The sequence below is a fragment of the Fusarium fujikuroi genome, chromosome FFUJ_chr02, assembly GCF_900079805.1.
Source record: "Fusarium fujikuroi IMI 58289 draft genome, chromosome FFUJ_chr02".
In the NCBI taxonomy this organism is placed as follows: Eukaryota; Fungi; Ascomycota; class Sordariomycetes; order Hypocreales; family Nectriaceae; genus Fusarium; species Fusarium fujikuroi.
The window spans coordinates 970,337-997,285 of record NC_036623.1 but is presented as its reverse complement, the minus strand read 5'-3'; the positions used below and the strand labels follow the sequence as shown (position 1 = coordinate 997,285).

Here is a 26,949-nt window from a genome sequence, read left to right as displayed (position 1 = left end):
AATTTCTTCCTGTTGGTTCCTCTTTCCCCCCCCCCCCCCCCCCCCCACCGATTGTCGAGGTCTAGCGAGTCAAGATGAGGTATAGAGGTAGTCTTTGATCATGATCAACGACACCAAGACGCTACAAGCAAAAAAGAACTTAAGAAGAGCTACAGCGGCGCATGGCAAAAGCGGGTCGAACAAGGCTAAGTAGAGCTCTACTAGACTAAGCTAGTGACCTTTTCAAATCCAACGGTCTTCCGCGGCCGGGATGTCACTCTATCCCATCCGTTTCCTACTGTACCTTAACCTTCTCGACATTAGACTTTTGTAAACAGTTACAGATAAGATTATATCTCACTGTACCTGCACTTGATTATGGATGTCTAGCATACATACATACGCAAGCCATGACGTGCAAACGGTAGCAAGACTGAGGCGTCGAAGCTGGCATATCCTTGAGTCTGCGTTTGCATTCCAGCAACAAGATTCGCAGCCCTCCTCAAGGCGGGAGACGATATTAATTTAACGAGCCAAGACACTTGTCAAAGAAAACACTATAGTTGGTAATTTGCTCGAAACAAAGGGAACGTATCTTGATAGATTAACCTGCGGGTCAAGGGTTTTGGTGACTGCAGGGATAGCTCTAGATCAGATCAACGCAGAAAACAATTTATTTTCCGCGTTTGACGCTGGGATCCCCCTTGATTGGGTTCAATGAGTCTTTTTGTTCTCTTTCTTTTTTGTCCCTCAATAAAATAGGTCAAAAACTCCATTTGACATGTGTTTCAAGGGGTGACACGCAAGTCCCTGGAAACTCGAGACGAAGTTACAGTAAAACGCTATGTTTCTCTGGTATCCCGTAGGTACAACGTCACATATTAATTTCCTTGGTCATATTTTAAAAGGATGCACTGCTGCATGTTCTTGTTATGCTAGACATGCATTATAATTTCTTTTTATTTTCCCGTACTGCTCATCGGGCGTCGTTCTCTGGGGGATAGGGCTTGCTAGCAGGTACTCCGTACTGTAGCGTGCGTCCTCATTTATCTCGTGCATAATAATAAACGGTTTATTACTTGATTAGTCTGATATGGGCCAACAGCCAGTCAGAGTTGACAGCTTGCTTCTGTCTTTGAGGCCATATGTAGAGTGCTCCTTCAACAGTTGTTTTCACTTAGTATGATCTTCTTAAAATGGAGAAGAGATATCCCGAGCTTCATGATGGTCTCAGAGTTGACGCTCTATGCAAGCATCACGAACCACGTGTAACCCGCCTCGCAATTGCATTAATTGCTTTTCCAGCTCTTGAATTCTCTCTTTCTCTCTCTCATTCTCTCCCTAGAATTCTTGTCCTCGCCCTATCCATTCCAGGAGCCCTCGTGCCGCCTCAATGGGGAATGTTTCTGAAACAAGGCTTGCAGTACCGAGAATGGCTTGTGTCACCGGCTTACGACTGCGGCCGATGTTAGCTGCTGCTGCACGCACAGATATTCACGACCGTGTCTAGTTGCAGAGAGCATTAGCCATCAGTTCATATATCATCGTGATGAGAAATGGAAGTGACATGCTTTAGTGTCCAGCGACACTCGATGCGTCTAAACCGCGGATGCGCAGCCGACATTAGTTTGGGTTGGATGCTTTGAGACAAGTATGCAAGTCTAAGAAGAATCCTACCAAAAAGCAATCATAACCATTCATTCATTCATTCATTCATTCATTCATCTCACCCCCTCCAACTCCAGGGTCTTGTGCTCTCCCTTCAGTTGCCACTCAACTTCAACTTCAGCCAAGCCTTCAACGATTTTTGGTCAAGAAGCGCGGGAACGGCTTCTACTTGTCCCTCAGCTCTTCTCTTGATGTCTCGGTGATTGCTGCAGCCGTTGGCTCATGTCTTGAAGAGTGTTGCCATTCCTCTTTACCAGAATTTTCTTACAATCGAATGACGTGCTATGTACATTCCTCGAGCTTTAGCACCGAATATACTTTCATTAATCCCATCGCGAAGATTTCCCAGGCATCATCGTGTCAAACCCCTTTCTGCTGCATCCATAGCGTGCTTCTTCTGTATAGCCATCACTAGAAAGCATGCCAAAGTAAAAAAAAAGCAAATCTCACGACATACCTTGGGTCGCTACTGTGCCGTTCGTATCCTAGAAGCTGTCTAGTAAACGTACAATATCCAAGACCTATCATACTATGGCTGACATACCATGCTTACTCTGATTGAATCAACTGCCACAAAAGACCCTGAAGTACACAAGAGATGATTGTTTCCTCTGACGACGATTGCAGTGTACCAGTGACTCGATCATGCCAAGTCATTGGGAGTTCGGAGGAATTATGTGACAGAAACGTTGGGTGGCGTATCTCACATATTCTCAGGCCTTGGTGTTGGTCTCGGAGCCATATCTTGTAGAGTGTAGGTATCTAGGTGATTTGATCGGATGCAGGCCATGCCTTCAAGACTCTAGAGAGTTGATAGAGCTGATCCTTGAGAAAGGTGTGAGGAACATGATTATGAATATGAACGACGTAACAAGTTCTCTTTTTCTGTAACCATAAAGCTCTTTCATAATATTTCCAACCCAACTTGACTTAAATTGGGCGGTTCTTGTCGATATACTTCTGGGTTGTATCACACTATTTGTTCATAACTTCTCAAGTCAGGCAGGCCTCTATTGACTCCTGAAGATGACGTCTGTAAAAAACTTGAGTCTTTACACTTTCGAGTCATATAAATAAGTAGTTCCAGTCCTTATATCACGTTTGACAGTTTGGCTTTATATGTTCCGTACCATATGCTGAACTACATCTTACGTGAACTGGACATGCCAATCTTCCTACTCCAGAACTTCAATGTCAACATAAATCATATCTGCTGAAGAAGCTGCTGCTGTGCCACTCAAGATTTAACAGAAAAGAAGAAACCACACACTGTTGGCAGTTTCTGTAGACAAAGCTAGTACTAATATGCTTTCCAATATCTCCCTAAAAGGACAATAGCCCAGTATTCGCTCCCTATCATATCTTTACGCTCACCTCATTGTCATGCAACTCCAAAGCAACATTTCCTTCTCATCATAATTCATTATCCCCCGATTGTCCCATGCTCAATACTGCCCATTTCTCCTTGGACGGCCAACGTCTTATATCCTCCACAAAGGCTGAGGATACTCCCCTCCCTCCAGTATATACTTCTCCAGCCTTTCACTCCTCTCTCCCATAATCCTGACAATAGTGTCTACAGCAGGCACATTATTACGAAAGAAGATCTGATACCAGCCCACATTGTCACTAAATCGGCCATTGATTCGAACCGTCTCCAACACCTCGAGTTTCTCCCTCATAAGCTTGAAGATGAAATCCCAGTCGATGTCAGTTGAACTGAAAGGATCACACCATCCATATATACTCTGTAGGTCAACTTCCTTGAGTGTCGAGCGGTGTTCAATAATCAGACGGACAAAGTGCACAAAGTTGATGTGTAAACAGCTTAGGTCGATCTTCTCAAGGTGAGGAAGCCTCTTCTTAATGTACAAGTCAACATCGCTGGCTTCGAACTCGACAGGAGTGCTGTGGACTTTTAGGTCTCGGATGTTGGGCATCAGAGAGATGAAGTAATCGAGGCGGTCTGGCTTGAAGGAGATGACGTCGTATTTCAGGTGCAAGTGTAGCTGAGTCACCGACCCAAAGACTGTTGATACTCTTGGGTCCAGTGTGGATGGCAATTTCAGGTACGGATGCATTATCGGCTCCATTGTGAGGCTCTTGAGTGGTACATTGCGTCTGAGTAGAGCATCCAGGATAGCTTGCTGTGACTCTAGGATCTCGTCACCAGCCAATTCCATAGATTCCTCCGAGCTAAAGACATCGTCAATTGCCCTGTAATCTTTCCATGGACACTGCGTCCAAGTCAAGCACACGGAATCGAGATTGGGTAGCCTCATGATAGCTGGAACTACCAAGTCAAGAGGCAGCTCGATTGGGTCGAGGAAGATATCTTGAGTCTCGAGATAAGGGCCCCAGGCTCTATGGAGCTCATTCGCGTTGATGATTCGCGATGTAGCGTACTCGACCTCTTCCTCAACCAAGCGAGCCATGTTGAACTTGACGGAATAAATGCGCCTTGCGCAGCCTGGTATAAGCGAAAGATGATGAATTCTCTCCCCATCCTTCCTCCACGGGACGCCATTGAAATCGGGCAACGCAAGGAGTGGTTTAGTACATTCTGCAATCTTTTGACATGAAAGTCTGAAGTTTTTGAAATCTCGTCCTGGCAGAACGACGCCAATGTTATTAATGAGCTCGTATGGGAGATGTGTAAGGCGGGGCTGCGATTGTGATGACGATGACGATGCTACTGGCTCGTGATGCTCCATGATTTGTTCTTGTTCCTTCAAGTAAGCTTTGGTGTTGTTTTGTGTAGTATTATCGAGTATCAATAGTTTGCTCTATCGCTCTCCTCACAAGTAGTCAAATGCCAACTACCTATGTTTGCGTATGTTCATGTCAAGATAGGTATGAAGAGAGAGTTCAGCTTCAGCCTTGTCCTGTCTTGACTGGAACCTCGGAGCTGAGCTACTGCCACGCCCCACGGTAAACCTATCACATCCTTTTCCGCATTAAACATCAACTTCTGTCTATCTTCATCCCAGTTCTCATCCGCCGATTCACGGCGATACACCTCATCGCCCCTGAAACGCCTCAAGTGTGAGTATTCCTCCAGGAAACTGTTGAGCTTACGTTAGTTATGTGCTGATGCCTGTCATTTTCAAAGGACACGCAGGTCATGTGACTGACTATTCTCGTCCTCATTCTCCCATCATCACATCAAACAACATGCTCAAGTAAGTTGCCTCATCCTTAACCCGTAGCCCTCAGCACGAGGACTTACATACACAACCAGGGCTTACAAAAACCTCTCACCCAAGACGCGTCTCGGCGTCGGTGTCGCGATCATCGCTTGGGGCGCTGGAGGACTCATGTTGACTGATCCACTTGAGAAGTCTCTTGGCTTGACTCCAACTGAAGAGGACAAGGCTGAGCTTGACAAGTACACACCAAAGATCACCACTGTTGATAAGAACGAGAAAGACAGTAACTGAACTGAGAGCCCTGCAATACATTTATAAACCATATCTGCACGTCTCCCAAGGGCGATGCTTCGCAAGCGAAAGCGAACAAGCCGCGGCAGCGTCACGAATTATCTCCTCACATGTTACTTCACAAATGGGCACAAGTAGAAATATAGGCAAACATCATTAACCTGCTCCAAGCCATCAAGTCATGATGGTCTACCGGTTGACCGTCAACCAGTTAGACCTCCCTTTCTATCTTGATCAAAGTCTAATATGCAGTTACAACTCCTCTTCCCGTCTATTCTCGACAAATGCATTGCACAACAGTGCCAACCATGGATGTGTGAGGCCAATCCGGTCTACCTTGAGATGACCATCACATTGGTGAAACCCAGTGACCCAGGAAACAAAGAAAATGAAGAAAACAAAGCAGAATGCAGCGCAACGCCTCCAGATGCAGCCCCCGCCCCTATAGTACTTTTTTTTGGTTCTGTAAGAAATTCATACTGCCGTCCCTTAGTCAAGCTCCGTTTTGACAGACGCAGTGCCAGCGTCTTCCACCACTTGTGGAAGTGGTTTGAATAGTTTTGCCATCTCTAATGTGAGATCCACTGCTCCATACTGATCATCAATCTCTCCAACAGATCCTAATTCTTCTCCTCTGCTCGCGCCATCTGACATCACCCACGACTTCACCGATTTCAATAATTGGATAATTTGGACAAAGCGAGCATCCGGAGACAACCGTAAGTCCGCCGCTTGGGTATGCTTGAGCAGGTAATTGGATAGCCAATAGAAATGGATGCCATCTCGCGAGAAACCATGACGCCGAGGATTGCTAGATCCCGGCAATGCTGGTGGAAATTGATTGGCCATATCCGCATCCCAATTATTCTTGAACTTGCTCAGAGCGATAACAAGTGCCTGCAGACTTTGTGGGTCAACGTTGGCAGCCGCCCCCTCCACAGGAGTACCCCGTCCACTATTATGGCCAGCTGGAGTCATCCAATCATTGGGAGGAGGCGTTCCAAATTTGGACAGCTGAGCCGCATTGCCGTCAATCTGGGCCCGCCGAATCAGAGCTAATATGCCATGGATAAGAACAAACTTTCCATAAAGGTTGGTGCTTCCAGGCTGGATCTGATACGAGGGGTGCAGAAGAGCTTTGAGAGCCCAGTCCGTCTCAGGTTGCTTTGGTCGCTGAGTGCCATAGGGATTCTTATCACGAGCGGCGACATCGCCATTGAGGCCAAGCGCAGAAGCACAGTCCCCGGCATTGTCCGCATCCCAAGCAGTGTCGTCGCAAGGTAAAGGTAGATGAAATTCCATAACATCGAACAAGGGTTGAGAGTTGAAGTAAAGTCCCATGGCGACGTCCATTAGAAAGACGCCAAACATTAGACGATTCCGACGCTCTTGATCAACCCAAATATCCCAGTTCCATTGCTGCAAATCAAAAGTGTTCCGGTCAAAATCGATTTGGTGAAGGGCTGACAAAAGAGCAGGGTCCCGCGACGACTGGAAAAGATTCAATCGCCTGGCGTTGGCTGCAAGAAAGGGGTAGATGTGTCGAGCCCGCTCTCTTTGTTGAGGGTTTCCATTCCAAAGTAATAATATACATGTTAGCAAGACAGCCTGAAGCTCTTCAATGTCAGCCCGAGATGCGCGACTCGGTTGCCCTGCCAAAGGTTCAGCATTAGACATCATCTTGCAGTCGCGTTGAAGCGCGACAACAAGAAAATCCATCATTTCGCGAACATTGGACGGGGTGACATTGTCTGAGTAACAGGCCCCGATGCAACACATGCCTGCAAGTAAGCCAGTATACGCCTCCATGACCTTGAACGTCGCGACATGAATGAAAGGCATGTGGATGTGGAAGTGAGTGTACTTGTCCAAGAAGTCCTTGACGTTGTCAGGCGAGAAGTAGAGATTCATCCCCGCGCTAGAGGGATCGATGGCTTGGTTAGGAGGATAGAAAAAATTAAGGATCTGATCAGAAAGAAGATTGTATGAGGTTTGGTGAGATGGCATTCCCATATTCGACAAAAGGGTGTCGCTGGCGCTGGCGCCTGTCGTTCCGGGCCCGGCATTAGGTTCGGGTTTGATTCCGCTCTGAGTCTGTCCAAGATTAGGATTGAAAGATGTGTTGACGTAGGTTTGATGCGCACCAGCCTGGAACATCTGAGACCAATCAAGGCCAGATGGAGGGTTTGTGTTTGAGCCACCGTACATGGGCAGTCCGTTCTGAGCGGGAGGCATGCTGTAGCCAGTCATCTGCTGCTGGTTCATGTTGGGGTCAGCGCCATAGGGCTGCGAGGCACCCATGACCTGACCGTTCATGTTCCGTCTGTCAGCGTTGTTACCGTTGTCGAGACGACCAAGCGAGCTGGATCGAGAGAGTTGGCTCTGATCCTGGGCCATGTTGTTCATGCCATCCGAGACTGGGACCATGCCAAATGGGTGGACCATGTTGTCTGCGGGCAGGTTGCTCAAGCCATTGAGGTGGTTGAGGTCACCCTCATGTGCGAGGCCGGCGGCTTTCTGAGCCTGCTGTTGGTTCTTCTTAACATGAGCCTGAGGATGCGACAAGTGACTAGCTCCGGTGGGGTTACCACGGCGGATAGAGCACTTTTGGAAATGACGCTTCAGGATATCACTTCGAGAGAAGGTATCGCGGCAAAGAACACACATGTAAGGGCGATCACCGGTATCTGTGGAAACGATTGTCAGTAAAATCTGTCAGCGTCAACAAGCCGTTATACTCACGTCGCAGAAGGTGGCGCTTAAGATGCTTGGCATGGAGGTAAGTCTTTGTGCAGTGAGGGCAAGGGAATTTGCCATCTGCGTCCTTGACAGGAATCACGGTGTTCTTGGCGCCAGTACCAGCGGCTGGAGCAGCAGGTCGCCCAGGAGCACTGGGCAGGATGCCGCGTCGTCCCTGAGAGCCAACAACGTGAGTGGGAGGTTCGCCCTCTGGCATGACCGCAGTGGGCTGCATAAGAGAACCAGGGCCGTAAGGCGACGAGACACCAGGTTGGGACATGATGCCTCCAGGAGGCATAGGACGCAACACAGGAGGGCCGCGACCACCAGCAGGAGCAGGCGCGATAGGCTGTGGGTGAGACGCGGCAGTGGTCGCCTGGGGCATCATGGCAGAGGTCCCATAGGCCTGGGGAGGAGGGTATTGGTTCTGGGCCATTGAGTAGATACCAGCGCGGTTCGCGGGCTGCGATGTCTGCTGCTGGTAGGTAGGCATGTTGGAGGCCGACCCAGGCGTGTTCGGGGTGCCTGGGGTTCGCGGCGTATGAGGGTGACTTCCGTACATGTTCTGCATGGCTGAGGTTGGAGGCTGCAGCGGTGGCAGAGTCTGAGGTAGAGGAGAGCCGGTTTGAAGTTGGTTGGGAGAAATCGCGGTTGGTGAAGGATAAGTCTGACCAGAAGAAGTCGTGTTTATACCATTGGATGGGTAGTGAGGACCGTCCATGCTACTCTTGGTAGACGCGAAGCTGGTGACAATCGTCGTGGTGTTGAGAATACCGCGACGCAAAAAAAGGCTGCCCGGGGTACAATGGACCTTGGTGGATGACAAGTCCAAGTCGAGGATTTGCGGAGAAAGGAAGGAAGAGGGAGGGGTCTAGGAGGTTTGCAAAACTTGAGGAAGCAAAGCAATATCAAATGCAATGCCTTGTAGAGCTCCGCAGAAGATGTTCCCGGATGGTGGAGGATGAGGCTCGTGGCAGGTCCCTCTTTGAAGGTAGTGGTTTGGAGAGGGTGCACAGAGTGGAGAACTGGGTCCCGAACCTTTTTAAGTATTATTTTTTTTCTTCTCGCGGTCTCCTCTCTAGACGGTCGAGCTGTCAGGGCAGTTTTTGAAAAGGTGGGTAACGTTGAGTGGGTTCAGAGTGGGTGGGTGTGAAAAGAAGAGGCGACTGAAGGAGGGAAAAAAGAAGTGGGTTGGTGCGGGTGTGGATTAAAAAGAGATGCAGAAGCAGCACTAGAGTAAATTTTTCGGTCTTGCTTAGTACGCAATCACGAGGAGCGGTCGAAGTCGAAGGAAAGCAACAGCAGCAGCTGAAGTGAAGGGAGGGTAAAGCTGCCAGTCGCGGAACCGTTAGTAAAAATGCCTTGGCCGGCACGCACAGTATGTATTGCAAGATAAAGCCGGTACTCGCGTGGTCGCAAATTCCCAACCCAGTTGCAAGTAAAGAACCAGCGAGAGGATGTGGGAAGTGGATAATGTTGTCAAGGGAAGTGGGCCCACAACGAAGCAAAGGAACCACAATCAGAATAGCTGGCGGCTGGGATCTGGAGGAAAGGGCGAAAATAGGCCACAGAGGGTCGCGGGTCGAGGTCGTGTTTGATGGGGCCAGACGCCAGACGCGCAAATCGACTTTCAGATATCACGACAATTGAAGTGATTGTTTTGGCGATGTATTTGAAGATGCACGAAATCTAAAGAGTCCAGAGAAGAGTCGATGATGGTATGTGAGTTGTGTGAGGAAAAATTTTTCGGGAGAACGAGAGAACGAGGAAAGATGGGAAAACGAGGGAACAACGACCTACGGGAGGCAGGAAGATACTGAAAACCCCGAGGTACCTCCTACCTACTTGCTCTCGCCGGCGAACACTGAGATCAGGGCAGTGAGAGCGCGGCTGCGGTAGCGTGCCTGCCAGTTACAGGCGGAAAAAGATAGAGCAGGAGCAGTAACCGGAGTAAAGACGGAAGTACCTGTTACCGAGGCCGGCGCCAAGCAAGGAAGACGCTTCAATACTGGCCGCCAACTGTTTGCAGTGTCAAATTTGTTCCTCTTCTAGCTTGGATGGTTCGAATTTTTTTTTTCGTTTTACTCTTCACACGCCCCTCATCCTTCTTCAATCTGAATCAAATCGGGTCTACGGCGATATTTCTGGCCTGTCCAACTTGGATGTTAGCGCAGGTGCCATGCCATTGCCGCTCTAAGCCGCCAGATTCGGGGCTTGCTCGACACCTTAGCTAAAGTAATTCATTTCGCTGGCAGTTTGCGGTGAATTCTACGGACGGATACCTACTCGTCACTTACCGACTCACTGCCATGTCAGGTCCAGGCCAGGTACCCTCGTCGTATCCACAGGTTCTTGGAATAGACTATAGTAGCTAACAGTGTCAGTTCAAATCATCAGCAATGGTATTGGAAACGCAAGACTCCAATTGAGTCCAAGAAGGCGTCATCATTCAGCTTGCCAGCCGTCAAAAAGGGAAAGAAAATGATGAAGAAAAACTTTATGTGCCGTCTCTACTAGACACACTTCCAGAGTGCGATCTACTGTACAGTATCGTACGAATAAAAGCGCCAAACTGATTCGGGACTTTTGAGCGAAGTGCGCCAGGCGAGGCGTCTACGACATGCAGACCCTCCTGTAAGAGAAACACAAAGCTATCGAGAGTCCTCTCAGCGCCGAGGTAACTGAAGCATTGCGCGGCACCGTTGGCGCAAGTCTACCGGCCTCACCGTCCGACATCGCTGTAATCAATCAGCTACTAAGAGGCTGTTTAAAAGTTTGCCTCATATGATAAAAGGTCTGGTAGCAACCGCTGAGTTGCCATGTTATCATCATCAGCGAAACTAAACTAACATCTCTCTTACACCAAGTTTCTTGCCTTTACGTCGTTTTGTATGGCCAGGGTTCTAACGGCACTTGCAACGATCCTTCTCATCTTGCGATCCTGAACACAGACAGGGAAACAATGCTATCAAAAATCACATCCAGGATGATGCACGACGCGTCGAACAACTTCACAAACAGGCCTGTGTTCACAGATTCGCACGGTTGATACTGTACACACGATAGGTTGAAAAGGTAAGTTGCTCGCAGGGGTGGGGGCGTCTGCAGGGAATGCTGGAGGTTGGGTGATTTCGTATCAGGTACGCATTGTTTTGCTACCTGGCAGGCATAACGCGCTTGTGCGTCCCTTGTACACGATACCTGACACTAGTCTTTCGATTCCCGGTGTCGTAGCCGGCCTCGCTGCACACCCAAGGTCACGATGCTTCACACCAAATTCAAGTGCTCTCACCGCATTACCTCATACACGACTCGGACACCGAGTTCGCACCGGGATTCCTCGACCAGATCATGCAGCGTTTCTCATTCAAACGATTTTTCCTGCGTTTTTTGCCTGATCTTGTGAACAAGTGTAGAGGCTAGTCCGAACGCTCCAGAGCTAGTGTTGACGAATAGCTTTTCTCGACTACCTAATATTGCTCTAACCAGTGTCAAAATGAAATCGCCCTTAGAAAGCTGAGACAAGTCAGACTGCTGTTTATTGAATACGTCCAGATCTCAGTGCCAGGTTTTCCTTTGTCTCACAATCACCCGGACGACGAATTGCTTCTTTCATATAATGACATATCAGTCGATAACCAATGGTTGGTTTGCCGTGGTCATGTTATGAACATGATAAAACCAAGTGACAAAGAATACGACCATCACAGGCATGCCTGTCGCGTGCAGCTTGATAACGCTGGCCATGTCAGGTCTTGGCAACAAGCATGAACAACTCTGTTCAGTTAATAATACTGCTTTCCGACATACCGCCTCACACTACGAAACACACTTGACAACAAATTTCCTAGGCCAGCTAACTGGTTAGAGGCCAGCCATATGCCTAAATGGGTCAACATTCGGCTCGTGACTCGAAGAAGCCGTTTTTCCAAGATGATATGCAGGATCCACGAGTCAAGCGAAAACGAGCCCCAGTATGTTGATTCAAGGGTCTTGAATCAAGGCTGACACGACATTGCTCAGAATGCGAACTTGGTGCTTGATCCGCTCAGTTCATGAGTGAACGAGCATTGTCCATACCGCGGCGAACACTTGACTCATGCATTACTCGATCAAGGTTTTGAGTATGACAGAATCAACTTATGATGGCCTGGCGGCTATTGCAGTCCTGATGAAGCGTGCCAAGAGAATAGAAAAAGTAAGGTGGGGACAAAGGAAAGGAAGGCAAGCAAAATTCGCCGAGAGTACAGGGTACTCCTGGGACGTTGGAGACAATGGTCCGTGGAAAAAGGAAACGCTATCGGAAAGTCGCCTGGGTTTAATCAAAGCCGGACATCGGCCCAGAGGAACTTCTTGGTCACGCACTCAGCTGTCCCTGAAATGCAGGCACGCCTGTAATCACATTGAGCAGCACCCAATGCTAACACAGCAACGTCTCGAGGCGTTTGTTCCAGGGTCCCTCATCTTGTTGTCGACGCCAACCGTTCAATGGCTCCCGCAAGCATAGCGGGTGTTCCCACCAAAGCAGATCTCAGTGGAGCAGGGTCCCTTGGAAACCCCTCATCTTCCCGCCATTGCATCTGCTGAAGGACGAGGGTGGGAAGTCGAAGGCTTCGATTCTGGCTCCAGAAGGTTATGGTGGAGTCCTTCCCGTGAGGAGTTGGACTCCATAGTTGGAGAAAACATCGTCTTTTGAGCCGCTGACGCTCGCCTATCAAGAACCCTCGCATATTGTACCTATTAGCTTAACAGCAACACGTTCGTCACGAGGACTTTGTAGTAGAAGCATTTCTGGCTCACCTCTCGGAGTCGGGCACTCGGCCGCCAAATCTGGCTGCCTAGAAACCCGAGTCCTTTCCGTGATCGGACGATGACCATCCAATTCAAAACAAAGAAGGGACCTTGGAGAAGACCATAGGAAGCGGGAACACCGAGAGACAAGCAGGCATCATTCCCGGGAAACAACAGAGAGAACGACTGTGCTGCTACGCTAGCTCGTTGAGGTTTGGAAGAATCTTGAGCCCATGTCCCTGATGTTGAGAGCTACCCTACCCTTGCCTCGGTGGCGTCGCGCTTTAGGCAATGAATAGGTGCGGATGCCAGGCATGTGTCAAGGCCGGGGCAACGTGGAAAACACAACTGCCAGATCGTTGGCAAAAGGGCCACACACCTTTCCTGTTATCAATCTCGTTGATACATAAAATCATTGTTGTGTTGAAGTGCAGGAATCATTGGCAATTATTGCGCAATTCTCGTTCGATATCGATATCAAACTCGTGCAGTTCAGTTACCGCTCCAGACTCCAAGCAATACTAGGCACGGTCTTGTCTCGCAAAACGCTTATCCCTCCCTCTCACGACTGGTGATGACGTCTATTTTATTTTCTCACTTTTTTTCCGAAACTTCACCGACTCGAAAGATCACACATGCCCCCGTTCGGGGCTCTGGTGTCCGGGAACAGTATCGTGTACTCCACTCTGCTCAACTCCTGGTCTAACGTTATTAATGGAGTCTCAACACTTTATTTTGTGTTCGGGAATGAGCTCTGCTCTAACATCAGACTATTGATAGCAGTCCAGCCTCCTCTTGAGAAAAGTGTTAAGAGTGTACTAGGCAATGCTACATCGCAGGCTTTGTAGCTGATGGCTGACAAATGGTATAGTCGATATACCATTTCATCAACGGTTTGGGCATTTCTTCCGTGGTTATTAATCAGGTTAAAACGGGTGTCGTCGGCAACAATGTTAAGATGTCATCACGGGCCTAAGCAAAGCTCGCTAACGGGGGCTTGATCTGGTAGGGAATGGATAAGTTAATGCTCGCCTTTCTCAGCTTAAGTCCGGAAGAGACACACCTTGATGGAAAAACCCTGTTCAGATATCGGAACTGCTTCATTGGGATACCCGATAGATTCTTAGTCGCTGACATGCACGGCCAGGATTCCCAATGCTTCGGACATTTGAAAAAGGAATGGAGACAATCTCTGATGAATGAGCTTCACTTTCGAAACAATCGCGCAGCTTAGTGAATACAGGGGCAGCAACTTGAGAGAAATGGCTGTTTGAGATCGCCGACATGATCTCCCTGAGTGTGACTGAAGCCAGCCGAGCACATTTCACGTACACTCACACTCAGACGTACACACACTCAAAGCTTCAGTGCACCACACCAATCCAGTGCCATGTTCGGCAATCGTTGGAGAAGCGGGACTGGTGGAGGCATAAACTGCCGCTGATGGTGCCGTACAGAGGATGTTGAGCCTCAACGCACCAAGCTTCTTCTACTGGGTCCCTTCCCGCTTCTTGAGGAGCTTAGAGACCCGTAAGAAGCCACAACGATCTGGATGCAAAAGTACAAGGCAATGCACGTCGTGATGGCTTCATCTCGACACCACAAGTTGAGGGCAAGTCGCAAACCTTGTTGTGCAGGTAAACTCATTCGACTCCCTGCAATCGACTCAACGCTTTCCTCTTCCAACAAGGACGGCCTATCGCGGTTGATCAGGATTGGTCAGGGTTTACACTATTCCTACAATGTTGGACGTGCAGACAAAATGCGGTACTGTAGGTACACGCCTGTACGAGTCAGATTCATTTAGTTTCGGAACTTCGAAATTCTTGACATCGTGATGAGCGCAAAATAAATCATCACAATGTATATCCCTCACATCAAGGTCTGCCCTAGACCCGTCTAGTGATCAGCCATCAAAACACAGAATGTTTTGGGAGTGCGGAATTCACAAAAGTGCTCCCAACCCTTTTTCTCGTGACGAGCAGACCAATTGAAGGGGTTGGAGCAGCACACTGAGCGAGTGTCAAGATGATTCCCAACCACACAACCACGCATAGCAGTCATTTACGTCACAAACTTTCACATTCTGCATCCAACAACACTTCTCGTCACCACCACCACCACCACAGCCATCACCGCCGGCGTTGTTCACTAGGTGGTGATAGTGCGGAACCTTACCGGACAGGCGTGGCTGGCTAGTTTATCCATGGTGTCCCGTTCACCACGAGGCCCCCCACCAACACTTGGCTACTCCTAGCAAGCGTGTGTTTTAGTTCAAGACGCCATCATCAACCATTCGCTATTTGACGGAATTATCGAGTACTGTGCGTTTACTGTACTGACTACTGAGGGAGGCAAGGGAGTGAGTGTTGATTGGGAAAACTTACCTCGTATGGTGATGGTCTCGTAACTGTTACTGTTTTGAATCCGAAAGGAACTGCAACCTTACAATGATGATGCCTGGTGTTGGTTCATCTTTGTGGTCTGACTCAATGCTCAATCAGGTGTGATACGGACTATTTGGGCTTTTGATATGTTCATAACTACTGAACCAGCAGCCGCATGGCAGTTATTCCTGGCTTACTATCAATTATCCGCTTGTCTGAAGGAGAGCTGTTGCGCTATGTTGAAACGCTTCTTACACTCATGTGACTTAAGCACGGTACCTGTGGAATATCGTGCACTTGCTCAGTGCGCTGAGAAGCTTCACTGTACCCAGTACAGGGATCATCTCACTCTCATGTTCTGATCTGGCGACGAAAATATGACGACAGGCAGAGTGCGGGATCTTGTGAATTGCATGTTGCATGTCGCGGGACGGAGGATGCCGCGGCATTGCAGCATTTATCCGACTCGCACGGAAAGGGCAAAGTTCCTGGTGAAGATAAACAACAGCAGCTGTCTCGCGATAATTACGGCAGATCCTCCCTTGTCAATCACCATTTGCACTCCACAAGAGAGCGGCTAACAAGTTGCAGCCTTGGTTGGCATGATTGGTTGCATTCACCACCCCCCGAAGGTTGTCTGCCCTTCTGACTTGCATGGCCTTCTAGCTTGTCCAGCATGACCCTGAATCCCTGAATCAGGCATCATGAATTACGAAGGATGGTCAAGGATGCAGCGCGAACCCCCACGCCGCCGAGACATTGACTGCAACCCACTCCTGTCTGCGTACGGTATGTACAGCACAGTACTGCTATTCGGAGCCGCTCTGACAGCGCGAATCTGTTGGTTCTTTGTGATTCTGACGAACGCGTGAATAAAAATCCCGTAAAATGAGATGATGGACGGATGCGTGCGTGTCCTCGAGGGACACGAAAGACATGCACACGTGTAAAGTACCGAAACAAGACGCTTGCAGGCCATCGTACAGTAGCCAAGCGCAAGTGCCATAGGTTATGCCAGGTGCAGATCTACCCTGAAGGTAACATCGCGAACGCAAAGAGCTGGTGCTGGCTTGTCCGTGGCAGATTGACTTTGTGAAGTCTGTGGTATAGGGTGGTTTCACTGCACTTGTTGAGTTCCTCCTCTTGACCTCAAGGTTTACCGTTCATTTCCCAATGGTGCGGTAATTATGTGTCCGCGAAGGTTTGAAGGATGTCATGTGTTTCCTATCACTTTGTTTTCTGTTATACTTCCTTGAAACCTGAAACTCTTGGTGACGCAGTAGTATCAAAACAACCATGGATGACGCATGTTCTACCGGCGGTGATCTCCAAACGTGGAGCCCAAGATGATGTTAGCAACTTCATGCCTTGCCCGTTCCTAGTGATGGATCTCTCCCCGCATCCTTGATGTGGCTCTTGGTGGTCGTCCTAGGTCCTAGTCAGGAACTGGCAACAATTGCTTTGTTCTAGAAGATGGTTATGAGATGGGGCATCTGGAGTATTCCCCCGCATCACCCACCCCAAAATACCATGTACATTGTACCGAACTTTGGCATCCGTGCTTGCTGCAAGCGCCTGTCCCATAGAACCCACTGTTGAGATCCATCTCTTGGTAAGGCTCGGTGAGGCACGAGGTGAGACTCGGTGAGGCTATGTGTGGTACACCAAAGCACGTGACTATAATTGACGTCGGCGCAACGTAACGCCGACGCCCGAGGCCCCGCGAGCTACGGTATCCCAAATTTTGCGAATGCGTGGGATGAGCTGAAAAGCGAATAGCTTCGTTCAATCCCCATGACAGGCACGATAATGTCAATGGCAGCTCCTAGTACGATACGGCCACTGGCCGGTCGGATTGCCCAGGCCTCATCATCAAAGGTCTCCGCCACCACATCTCGAGTCGCCTACTTCTCCACGACCACACCACAATGCAAGCGAAAGACAAAAGACAATAACCCCAAGCGAGGTGTGAGTAGTCTGTACGGATCAGGACCTCGCGAGCCTCTGTCAATGTCAAACATCCCGCTACCGAAGCCACGACAGATCAAGCCCAGGATCAAGGTCGACCCTGATCATGGTCTGTGGGGATTCTTCCCAGCACAAGGAAAGGCATTGGCAACACCCAAGGAGACTGAGGAGCATGGACGTGCATGGTCTGTTGAGGAGCTGCGAAAGAAGTCGTGGGAAGATCTACACTCTTTGTGGTGGGTGTGTTGCCGAGAGAGGAACATGCTATCTACATCAAGGCAAGAGCTCATTCGATCCAAGCTGGGATTCGGTGAGCGAGAGATTGATACTCGAGATGAGGAGGTAAGATAATCCGAGGCAATATAACTTGCGGGAAGCTGACATTGAAGAAAGGTCCTGAAGACACAGCGAGCCATCAAGCACGTCTTGACGGAACGATATTACACATGGCAAGACGCCGTCGGTGTCGCCATGAGCGACCCCGAGATCAACTTCGAGGGCATTGAAGGCCAAGTCTACACACCGTCGGCATATGAAGATGAGGTTGATGTTACTGAGTGGACACAACCTGAGGCTGAGTCAGAGGCGGCCAAGCAGATTGATCCTGTCGCCACAGAAGTACAGGAGGCCAAGATTGAGAAGGAGGTGAAGAAACAATAAAAAGCCGTTACTAGCGAGACGACGTCATGTACCATTTGAGTGATGGGAGAGGTGGTTTATGATGCCTGGTTAGGGACAGGTTGACATATTCGTCGTGTACATCTAGGATATGTAAGATACAGTAGACGAAACAAACATGTATATGGGAGTATATGGGCTCTGTGAGCTGCTGACATGAATACATATGATGAATCAAGATTGATTGTGGCAAGCGTCGTAGATTACAAACTCAAGCCGTAATGACAACCTTGCGCGTATGAGAGCTGCAATCATACGGATACTAAACTCTTTGACTTCGTATCCCAACACAGTAATGAGCCTGGATACTGTATAAGTCAAGCTCTTGTTATCTCATGAAAGGGGTCACTCCACCAAGATGAGTAGAAACTAGAAACGTAGATGTAACAATATGGAGGTCAACAATTGGGGCAAAGAAAGGAGACACGACCGAGAGACCCTGTCTTCAATATACTAATAGTAATAAACCATTGATGATACTGGGGTCGTGGCTGGGGCTCTTATATTGATCTGGCTGCTAAGCTAAATTTGATAATAAAGCGGACCACGATGGAAGGGGGAATTAGGGGGTGACGGGATGTCTAACAGCAGCAAAACTTGTTGCACGTGTTCATCTTAATGTAATTTGATATTGTAGGCGAGAATATGTGAGATTAGAAAGGCATGAATTGGGTAAGACGTTGGTTGTTAGAGGCGTCAACCACATTCACACTCAGACTGTTAGACTGTCCAGCTCCAGCCATAAAAAGGGTCCCCACACTGAAGCTAGGCTGTAGTTGCGGTTGATCCCCAAAGAAAAGTAAGGTAAAAGGTAAATGGGACTGACCCCGCCACTAAGCAAGCAACCGCCAACCGTACAGCACCGTCCCCTCAAGCTTCTCGACCCTCCCGTCTCGTCCTCGTCCTCGCTTCGCTTCCATTTTATCCTAATCCGCCTCTTTTTCTCTTCTTACTCCCTATCTCTCTATCATTCTACCTAACGGTTCATCGAACATCAACACCAGAGAATAGCCATCATGGATGAGATTGCTCCTGAATACGACGTCATCGTGCTGGGCACTGGTACGTTCTTGTTCCCCCTCCTTGCCTGTTTCTGCCACCACAAGGCGGATCCCCGCATCAATGAGAGCTTTGGCTTGATGCCGCCGACTTATTGTATTCCCAAGCGGATGCTGACTGTTTTCAGGATTGACCGAGTGTATTCTTTCTGGGTAAGACAAACTGCATCCATTTTGACCACTTCGTCGTGTCGCAAAGGGCGCTACAAACCTGCGCAAGCTGCAAGGCGGTATAGGGATAGCACATGTAAAGGCGGTGATGGCTGATTGTGCTTCAACAGTGTTCTGAGTGTCAAGGGCAAGAAGGTCCTCCATATCGACCGCAACGATCACTATGGCGGGTAAGTCTCTTTCCGAATGCAACTAAATTCCTATAAACAAAAAGCTAACTGTTTCCCAGTGAGGCAGCTTCCGTGAACCTCGAGACTGTACGCAACCTTTATTCATACCTCCCGATCTATATCTTGCCAGGCCGATATCTAACAACAGACCACAGCTCTTCAAGAAGTACGGTAACTTCCGCGAAGGCGAGGAGCCCTGGAAGCAATATGGCCGCCTCAACGACTGGAACATCGACCTTGTCCCCAAGTTCCTCATGTCCTCCGGCGAATTGACCAACATTCTCGTCTCCACCGATGTTACACGGTACCTCGAGTTCAAGCAAGTCGCTGGCAGCTACGTCCAGCAGGGTGCCTCCAACAAGGCTACAGTCGCCAAGGTACCCTCTGATGCTGCTGAGGCTCTGCGATCTCCCCTCATGGGGATCTTCGAGAAGCGACGCATGAAGTCCTTTATTGAGTGGGTTGGCACCTTTGACCTCAAGGACCCCGCGACACACAAGGGTACGTTTTCCCAGGAGATGCGTGAAGCAAATAAATCTTGCGAAATCAGACAATTTGCTGACCAATAACCCTCTGTCTAGGCCTGGATATCAACAAATGCACCATGAAGGACGTCTATGACAAGTTCGGCCTCGAGGCCACCACAAAGGACTTCATTGGCCACGCCATGGCTCTCTACCTCACCGACGACTACATCACCACCCCTGGCCAGGCTCCCGAGGCTATCCAGCGAATCCGCCTGTACGGTAACTCTGTTGCTCGATACGGAAAGTCTCCTTACATCTACCCTCTCTACGGTCTTGGCGAGCTTCCCCAGGGTTTCGCCCGTCTGTCTGCCATCTACGGCGGAACTTACATGCTCAACACCAACATCGACGAGATCCAGTACGACGGCGACAAGGCCGTTGGCATCGAGGCGACCATGACTGGTGTTGAGGAGATGAAGTTCAAGACCAAGGCCAAGATGATCCTCGGTGACCCCTCTTACTTCCCCAACAAGGCTAAGGTTGTTGGCCACGTCCTTCGAGCTATTTGCATCCTGAAGCACCCGCTTGCTGGTACCAACGATGCCGACTCTGCCCAGCTCATCATTCCCCAGTCTCAAGTTGGCCGAAAGAACGGTAATTACTCCGATTCTGATCGTCATAAATATTTTCTGACATTGGCTTTTAGACATCTACATTGCTTGCGTTTCTTCTGCTCACAACGTCTGCCCCAAGGGCTACTGGATCGCCATTGTCTCAACTATTGCTGAGACATCAGCTAACCACCACGTTGAGCTCCAGGCTGGTCTCGACCGCCTTGGCAAGATTGAGGAGCAGTTCATGGTAAGTTACCTGGGTTGAAATACCAACATACACGCTAACAATCTCTAGGGTCCCCCTATTCCCATCTACGAGCCTCTTGAGGATGGCACCAAGGACAACATCTTCATCTCCAAGAGCTACGATGCCACCAGCCACTTCGAGACCACCACCGACGACGTCAAGGACATCTACCACCGCGCCACCGGTGAGGAGCTCAAGGTTGAGGGTTTGAGGGAAGGTATCCAGGTTGCTGAGGAGCAGTAAAGAATCTCAGCGACCTTCCTAGCAAATAGGATAAAAGAGTAACAAGGCCACACCACTGTAACAGAGCCGGCAGGGTAGGAGGATTGTTTTGCTTTTTCAGAAGATTGGCCGATACCGATGGTGCGTCTTGGGCACAATCTCATTATACCTCTTTCGATAGCATCTCACACGACAAGTCAAATGAATATTGTTGAACTGTATACACAAATATAATATTTTGGGTGGATAATATGAAATTTGATTGAAACTTTTATATGCTTCATAAATCATGATCTGTTAAAGAGAAGGAAAGAAAAGTTTGGCAGCCCCTTTTCTAGTACTTCTCAAGGAGGCGCCGTGATATCTACTATCTAGCTGAACTCGGACAGAGCTTCTTCATCCCAAGCAACAACGCGACACGCAAGTTATTCTTTTTTCTTATCAAGCACGTACGTACGCAGCGAAGGAATCGCAATCCATTTTCCTATACGCCCAAACTCCCAGGCAAACCCACAGCCCGCGAACCCGCGAAAATATGCCGGAAAAGAGAGAAAGACAACCAAATGTGGTGGAAGAAAGGGAAGCCTGGTGTTGGCTCTCTATCTGCGGTTTGTCTTGCCCATACCACGCTTTCCGACGACCTGAAAGTAATGTGTTAGTTATCGTTCTGAGATAAATATGGATGTGAGTAAAACTTACCAAGTGCTTGGTGATGGAGGCGGTTGTGTGTCGATCGCCCTCTCCCTGTCGGGCCATGCGGTTCATGCGCTTCTGGTTGAGCCTGGCGATACGATCGGCCTTGGATCGAGTGGCCTCGTCTGCGACACCATCGTCGCGGCGGCTGGTAGTAGGAGCACGGCTTCGAGGTCGGCTCATAGAGCGCATACGCTCGCGGGGAGTGCTGCTGCGACCACCGTCGACATCCATGGCATCGGGGTCCTCGGTACCCATGCGAGATGTGGAACGGCCGCGAGGACGAGACTTTGAGCGAGCACGCTCGGCAATATCGGTGGTGTCGACACCGAGCTGGTCGAGGGCATCCTCGAACTCGGAGAGGGGCTTCTTCATCTGCTTGCGGGGAATGATGGCCTGGTTCTTGAGACGCTTCTTCATGCGGGCCTCGTTGCGGATGAGCTGCTGCTTCTCGCGGATCAGCTCGGCCTTGCGCATGACCTCGGCCTCCTCGTCATCCTCAATGTCCTCATCAGACTCGTAGAAGCCCTCAGCCTCGAGCTTCTCCTCCTCTTCCTCAAGAGCCTGGAGCTTGGCCTCAATATCGGGATCGATAAAGTCGTAGACGTTCTTGCCATCGTAGATCTCGGGGATCTTGTCGTACTTCCACTCGGGGTTGGCGAGCATGTAGTCGGCCTTCATGTCGACGTTGAAGACACCAGCGCCACCGTTCTCCTCCTCCTCATCACGAGCGAGTCTTCGGCGCTCGGGGTCGGTCTTGTCGTACTTCTTGCGGTCCTTGACACCCTCGGGGATGAAAGTCTCAAGACTCTGACCACCCATGGGCTGAGCAACGTGGATACGGGACATAACATCAGCCAGACGGCCACCGATGTTTCCGCTGCTGTTGGTACCAGCCTTGAGCTTCTGGTTAACACGCTCAGCGATCAAGCGCTCGCAAGCAGCATTCTTGACCTCCTGAACACCCTCCTGGGTGTTGCAGGACAATTGGAGCATCTCGACCTCACCAGACTTGAGGATGCTTTGGAGCTCAGCCTGAAGCTCGGGCTCAAGGTCTTCGGGTCGAGTAACATCAATCTTGTTGACTACAACGAAGACAAGCTTGTTGGAGAACAGAGGCCTGATGCTCTTGAATAGGGCAATCTGGGCGCTGACTGTATATCCGCACTGCTCTGAAAGATCCATAAAGTACATAATGGCGGATCTCAAATGGGCAATGGCAGTGATACTTTGCATCTCAATGGTGTTCATCTCCTCTAGAGGGTGATCCAAAATACCAGGAGTATCGATGGCCTGGAAGCGGAGATACTTGTAGTCGAAGTGACCGACAAACAGACTCTTCGTGGTGAAAGCATAGGGCTGAACGTCGACATCGGCGCGAGTAACGCTCTTGAGGAAACTAGACTTTCCAACATTGGGGTAACCGCAGATGAGCAGGGTTCGAGTGTTGGGGTCGATCGAGGGCAGACGTCCGAGATGCTGGCGGACCTGATCGAGGTACATAAGAGGGTCCTTGAGTCGCTTAATGAGGGTGGCCATGCGACCGAGAGCGGCCCTCTTGAGCTGTTTGCACTGGAACAGAGACTGGCCGTACTTGAGGAGACGGACATAATCGCGGGAGATGGTCTCAATCAGATGCTTGGCGGTAGACATCTGACCGAGGGCGATTCTGAAATGGTCGGCATCGTAGAGGGTGTTGAGGAGATCCTTGTGGAAAGGGTGGATGTCCTGCAGACGAGGGAAGCTCTCGAGGATGGCGCCGAACTTCTCTGAGAAGGTCTCCTGTGTGAACTTGACCTTTCGAGTGTAGAAAGCTGTGGGAGTCTATGTTAGTGATCTACTGCGATCCTGGCTGTGGCGAGACAAAAGTCACAAACCTCGAATACGGCTGATCTTGAAACCAGCGCGAATCTGCGTTGGCAGCTTGCGCTGGGTCCTGCTCAGAACAATATCCAGAAACTCCTGCTGAGTAGGCACCGGGGGGATGTCCTTCCAGGTCGTCTTCATCTTGGGCGATCTGGTATTTTTGGAGTTGGATTTGTTTTTTGGGGGGTATCAAAAAGGATAGAGACGGACGGAGAGAGAAAGTGTCGCTCGTCGCTCGAAGAAGAGGTATCAGAGATGGCAAAATTTAGTTGGATCGAATATTTTTTCTTAGTGGGTCGTGGCGGTCAGTCTGATTTCTTATCGATAAGAGAGAAGTCACTTTTTGTGTGATGGACTCAGGCAGTCTCAGTTCTAGAGGAGTTGACAATGGGTTGAAAGAATATTATAGTATTTATACAATGTTGTTGATTCCTTAAATGAGTGCTTATTGAAGATAATTACATTATATAGAACATAAAATTCATGTCTTGATATACTCGGTCCCGTTCTCTCTGCTAACCGAACTTTTTTATGGTACTTCTTTATCTGCATCTCCCCCACCTCAACCCCGCTGCCATACATTGAACCCGAAGGGTCCAAGGCCGGCTCCGGGCTCAACACCACTGAGAGAGAGAGACCGGCAAGAGGGGATCGCAAACTTTGCTTTAGAAACATTCACTCCCAATCTTGACCTATACCAATTCATATATAACCACATAAATAGCCATGTCTTCTCAACTCGCCCCCTACAAGCAAGAATTCTTGCAGGCCGCCATCGCTGGCGAGATCCTCAAGTTTGGCAGCTTTGAGCTCAAGTCAAAGCGCATCTCACCCTACTTTTTCAACGCCGGCCTCTTCCACACTGCTCGTCTCGCCGGCGCCATTGCTACTGCTTTCGCCAAGTCCATCTCTGAGGCTCAGCAAGAGACCGGCCTTGACTTCGATATCATCTTTGGTCCCGCTTACAAGGGTATTCCTCTTGCGTCCTCCATCGCTGTCAAACTCGGCGAGATCGCCCCTGAGAACCTCGACCGTGTCTCTTACTCTTTCGATCGCAAGGAGGCCAAGGACCACGGTGAGGGCGGTAACATTGTCGGTGCGCCTCTGAAGGGAAAGAAGATCCTCATCGTTGACGATGTCATCACTGCTGGAACTGCCAAGCGTGAGGCCATCGACAAGATCCGAAAGGAGGGCGGTATCGTTGTTGGTATCGTCGTTGCCCTCGACCGCATGGAGAAGCTCCCTACTACCAATGGTGATGAGTCCGAGCCTGGCCCCAGTGCCATTGGCGAGTTGCGAAAGGAGTATGGCATTCCCATCTTCGCTATCCTGACCCTCGATGATATCATTGCTGGTATGAAGAGCTTTGCTTCAGAGGACGACATCAAGCGAACTGAGGAGTACCGTCTCAAGTACAAGGCCAGCGACTAAGTACTTACCGTATGGAAGAAAAGAAAAGGGTGTTGAACGGATGAGGTTATGATATCAAAAGGTCACAAAATAGACGGAATGGGAAATAAAAAAAAAGAAATTGAACACGCAAATGCGGTTTTTATAGACCAGCTATCTCATTATTTTCGATGGTGCGACTACTTTGGTGATATCTTGGTGATGTGAAGTGAGATGAAGCAACAGATGCTTCTTGAGCGGAGACTCATTGATCAACTGCCAAAAAAAAAGCTGGCAGCAAGCCTGTAAAAATCTATGATGGCGATTTCTTCGCCTTTGATGTTGGAGAGTCCCCTTCCTTGTTCCTCCGTGTGGGTTCCTCCTTGGTCTTTCTCGTAGGACCACGGAGTTCAAGCACCTAGTCATATGTCAGTGGCTTTCAGTTTATGTCATGGAGGTATTACTGACCATGGCATGCCAGCCTTGACCAGCAAGGGCTTCTGTGCTTGGTCCAAGGTCTTTGAATCCAAAGCACTTATAGAATTGGATCGCGTACTTTGGCATGTTAGCTTGACCCGAATTTCAGGTGTCAATTATGGCTGCTTACCGGTTGGCAAATTATGGCAACTCGATCAGCCATTCCAGATACATTCATAAGCTCGAGATATGACTTCATCACCGTTTTTCCGATGCCAACTCCCTGGACCTCTGGACACACGATGAAAGAATGGAGACAGATTGTTCTCCCAGAAGATTGATGGCCTAGAGGTGAACCTTTGCTTGCTTTCGAGTCTCTCCAGTTCTCGGGCATGGCCATGTCGGCATCAGTTACGACTGGGTGGGTTCCAAGTGTTGCAAGGACGTGCGCAAACATGACATGTTTGGCTCCATCGCATCGTCCTGACTCGACTGGCCGACTGTGTTGCATCGTTGTGAGAGAGATCTTCTTAACATCGCTTGGCCTCACGGTATTGAACAAACCGTAGCAGACCCCTGATTTCCGAATACGATATTCGATCTGTTTTGGTAGTTAGCAAATCTGACCTGAGCTGGTGGTCCCATTGCCCTCCAAACAACGAATTGGTACCCATATATCATGACTTGCCTTTTCACGTGTTGATCTATACCTCGCTTCTGAAAGTGCGACATTTTCAAGAGTAACGCATGTATCGATATCGTTCTCGGTCAGGGGCGAGAGCATAGGAGCCCAGTGAAAGGGAATGACCTTCTTCAGAAGGCCAGCTTCTGAGTTCCTCTTCTGGATTCTCATTTGACAGAAGTTTCTTTTTGAATTGACCATGTCCTCATCTGCGTCTCCGTCGTCGATGGCGCCGTCAGAATCGTCGTTCTCCAGGTTTTCGAATACGCCGCCGGAGAAGATCATATCTCTGGCGGCAGAAGCGAATTCATTGTTCTTCTTCTTTTCCATGCTTCCCATGAGGGTTTGAGTTTCGGTTGCCACGTTGAAAGGTGAGCCCTGAAAGGGTCTTGAGCCGGTGATAGATGGTTACTAGAGGTACTACCTCAGTATAAGTCGGTCGTCAGAATAAAAGCTGCAGGTGAGATTTGTGGGCCTTTTTCGAGTAGTGAGAGCTGTCGCAGAAGATCTTTCTGTTTCGTCGATTGTGCTTGCGTTGAGATTATATTGCAAATTTGAGGTTGTCTCTTGATGATATGATTATGATGCGACGAGAGGAACTAAAGCTCACCCGTGCACAATGAGCGTTGGTATGAGGCACAGGCGTCTTCAGGTGTGAAGCGTTGAGGAGGTTTGTACCCCGTTTGGCTCAGAATCGGGTGAGTTTTTGGTTACTGAATCACACAGAGAGACTCAGACTCGTTTGGCAGTGAATGAAACGTCATGGGACGACGGCGGGTTTAGTTATCCTGTTTGCCCATTCAACTTCTGGTGGACCCACGAATGCCGAGCGATCGGATGATGCAGTGAGGCCGGCGCCGGAATGGGGCCAGTTTCAATCAGTGGGTATAGGTGACAATGGCTTCAGGGCGTTGTGACAGTTGGCTCCAGAGCTTGTGAGAGTGCTGCACGACTGTTGACGATGTCGAAAATAGTGAAAATGGGTGTTGAACCGACCTTCAGAAATTGTCTTTCTTCCCAACTTTACCATTCTCGTCCCGATGGGTTCATGAGCGGGGAGAGCTTGTTCCGTCTCCATCGCCAGTGGTAGCTTGGGTCTGGCACATGACATATCAAAAGTCGCGTGACCTCAACAAAGGAGAACAAACAGAATAGGAAGTCACGGCAAATTGCAGATGAAAATGAGTCAAGCAGCTGCCAGGTCAATCAATATCAAGAAGGAACTCATTGATGTGTTGATGGTTGGGAGATGCCATCTCAGGTGTCTAGGGTAATCTGAGTACGAAGACTAACATACAGCAAT

The 26,949-nt window shown here is 49.3% G+C and overlaps 8 protein-coding genes; 4 read left to right on the top strand and 4 right to left on the bottom strand.

Moving 5' to 3' along the window:
• Positions 1 to 3,128: 3,128 nt before the first annotated feature.
• FFUJ_04978 (uncharacterized protein) lies at positions 3,129 to 4,082 on the bottom strand (the record flags this gene model as incomplete). The annotated part of the gene is made up of 1 exon (XM_023571671.1): positions 3,129 to 4,082. One exon carries the CDS (start codon positions 4,080 to 4,082, stop codon positions 3,129 to 3,131), a length of 954 nt encoding a protein of 317 aa, XP_023425937.1.
• A 739-nt stretch (positions 4,083 to 4,821) lies between these two features.
• On the top strand, positions 4,822 to 5,087 carry FFUJ_04979 (uncharacterized protein; the record flags this gene model as incomplete). XM_023571670.1 has 2 exons in its annotated part: positions 4,822 to 4,829; positions 4,889 to 5,087. 2 exons carry the CDS (start codon positions 4,822 to 4,824, stop codon positions 5,085 to 5,087), a joined length of 207 nt encoding a protein of 68 aa, XP_023427218.1.
• A 489-nt stretch (positions 5,088 to 5,576) lies between these two features.
• Positions 5,577 to 8,547, bottom strand: FFUJ_04980 (related to regulatory protein amdA; the record flags this gene model as incomplete). XM_023571669.1 has 3 exons in its annotated part: positions 5,577 to 7,005; positions 7,108 to 7,774; positions 7,830 to 8,547. 3 exons carry the CDS (start codon positions 8,545 to 8,547, stop codon positions 5,577 to 5,579), a joined length of 2,814 nt encoding a protein of 937 aa, XP_023425936.1.
• An 8,266-nt stretch (positions 8,548 to 16,813) lies between these two features.
• FFUJ_04981 (related to ribosomal protein) lies at positions 16,814 to 17,632 on the top strand (the record flags this gene model as incomplete). XM_023571668.1 has 2 exons in its annotated part: positions 16,814 to 17,314; positions 17,375 to 17,632. 2 exons carry the CDS (start codon positions 16,814 to 16,816, stop codon positions 17,630 to 17,632), a joined length of 759 nt encoding a protein of 252 aa, XP_023425935.1.
• Positions 17,633 to 18,666: 1,034 nt separating this feature from the next.
• FFUJ_04982 (probable RAB GDP-dissociation inhibitor) lies at positions 18,667 to 20,620 on the top strand (the record flags this gene model as incomplete). XM_023571667.1 has 8 exons in its annotated part: positions 18,667 to 18,712; positions 18,837 to 18,861; positions 18,990 to 19,049; positions 19,109 to 19,136; positions 19,205 to 19,550; positions 19,631 to 20,170; positions 20,223 to 20,377; positions 20,426 to 20,620. The coding sequence occupies 8 exons, from the start codon at positions 18,667 to 18,669 to the stop codon at positions 20,618 to 20,620; spliced, it is 1,395 nt and encodes a 464-aa protein (XP_023425934.1).
• Positions 20,621 to 21,198: 578 nt separating this feature from the next.
• FFUJ_04983 (probable GTP-binding protein) lies at positions 21,199 to 23,299 on the bottom strand (the record flags this gene model as incomplete). XM_023571666.1 has 3 exons in its annotated part: positions 21,199 to 21,240; positions 21,299 to 23,106; positions 23,170 to 23,299. 3 exons carry the CDS (start codon positions 23,297 to 23,299, stop codon positions 21,199 to 21,201), a joined length of 1,980 nt encoding a protein of 659 aa, XP_023425933.1.
• Positions 23,300 to 23,884: 585 nt separating this feature from the next.
• On the top strand, positions 23,885 to 24,589 carry FFUJ_04984 (probable orotate phosphoribosyltransferase; the record flags this gene model as incomplete). Its single annotated transcript, XM_023571665.1, has 1 exon — positions 23,885 to 24,589. The coding sequence occupies one exon, from the start codon at positions 23,885 to 23,887 to the stop codon at positions 24,587 to 24,589; it is 705 nt and encodes a 234-aa protein (XP_023425932.1).
• A 271-nt stretch (positions 24,590 to 24,860) lies between these two features.
• FFUJ_04985 (related to acetyltransferase) lies at positions 24,861 to 25,985 on the bottom strand (the record flags this gene model as incomplete). XM_023571664.1 has 4 exons in its annotated part: positions 24,861 to 24,965; positions 25,016 to 25,102; positions 25,155 to 25,565; positions 25,635 to 25,985. The coding sequence occupies 4 exons, from the start codon at positions 25,983 to 25,985 to the stop codon at positions 24,861 to 24,863; spliced, it is 954 nt and encodes a 317-aa protein (XP_023425931.1).
• Positions 25,986 to 26,949: the final 964 nt, after the last annotated feature.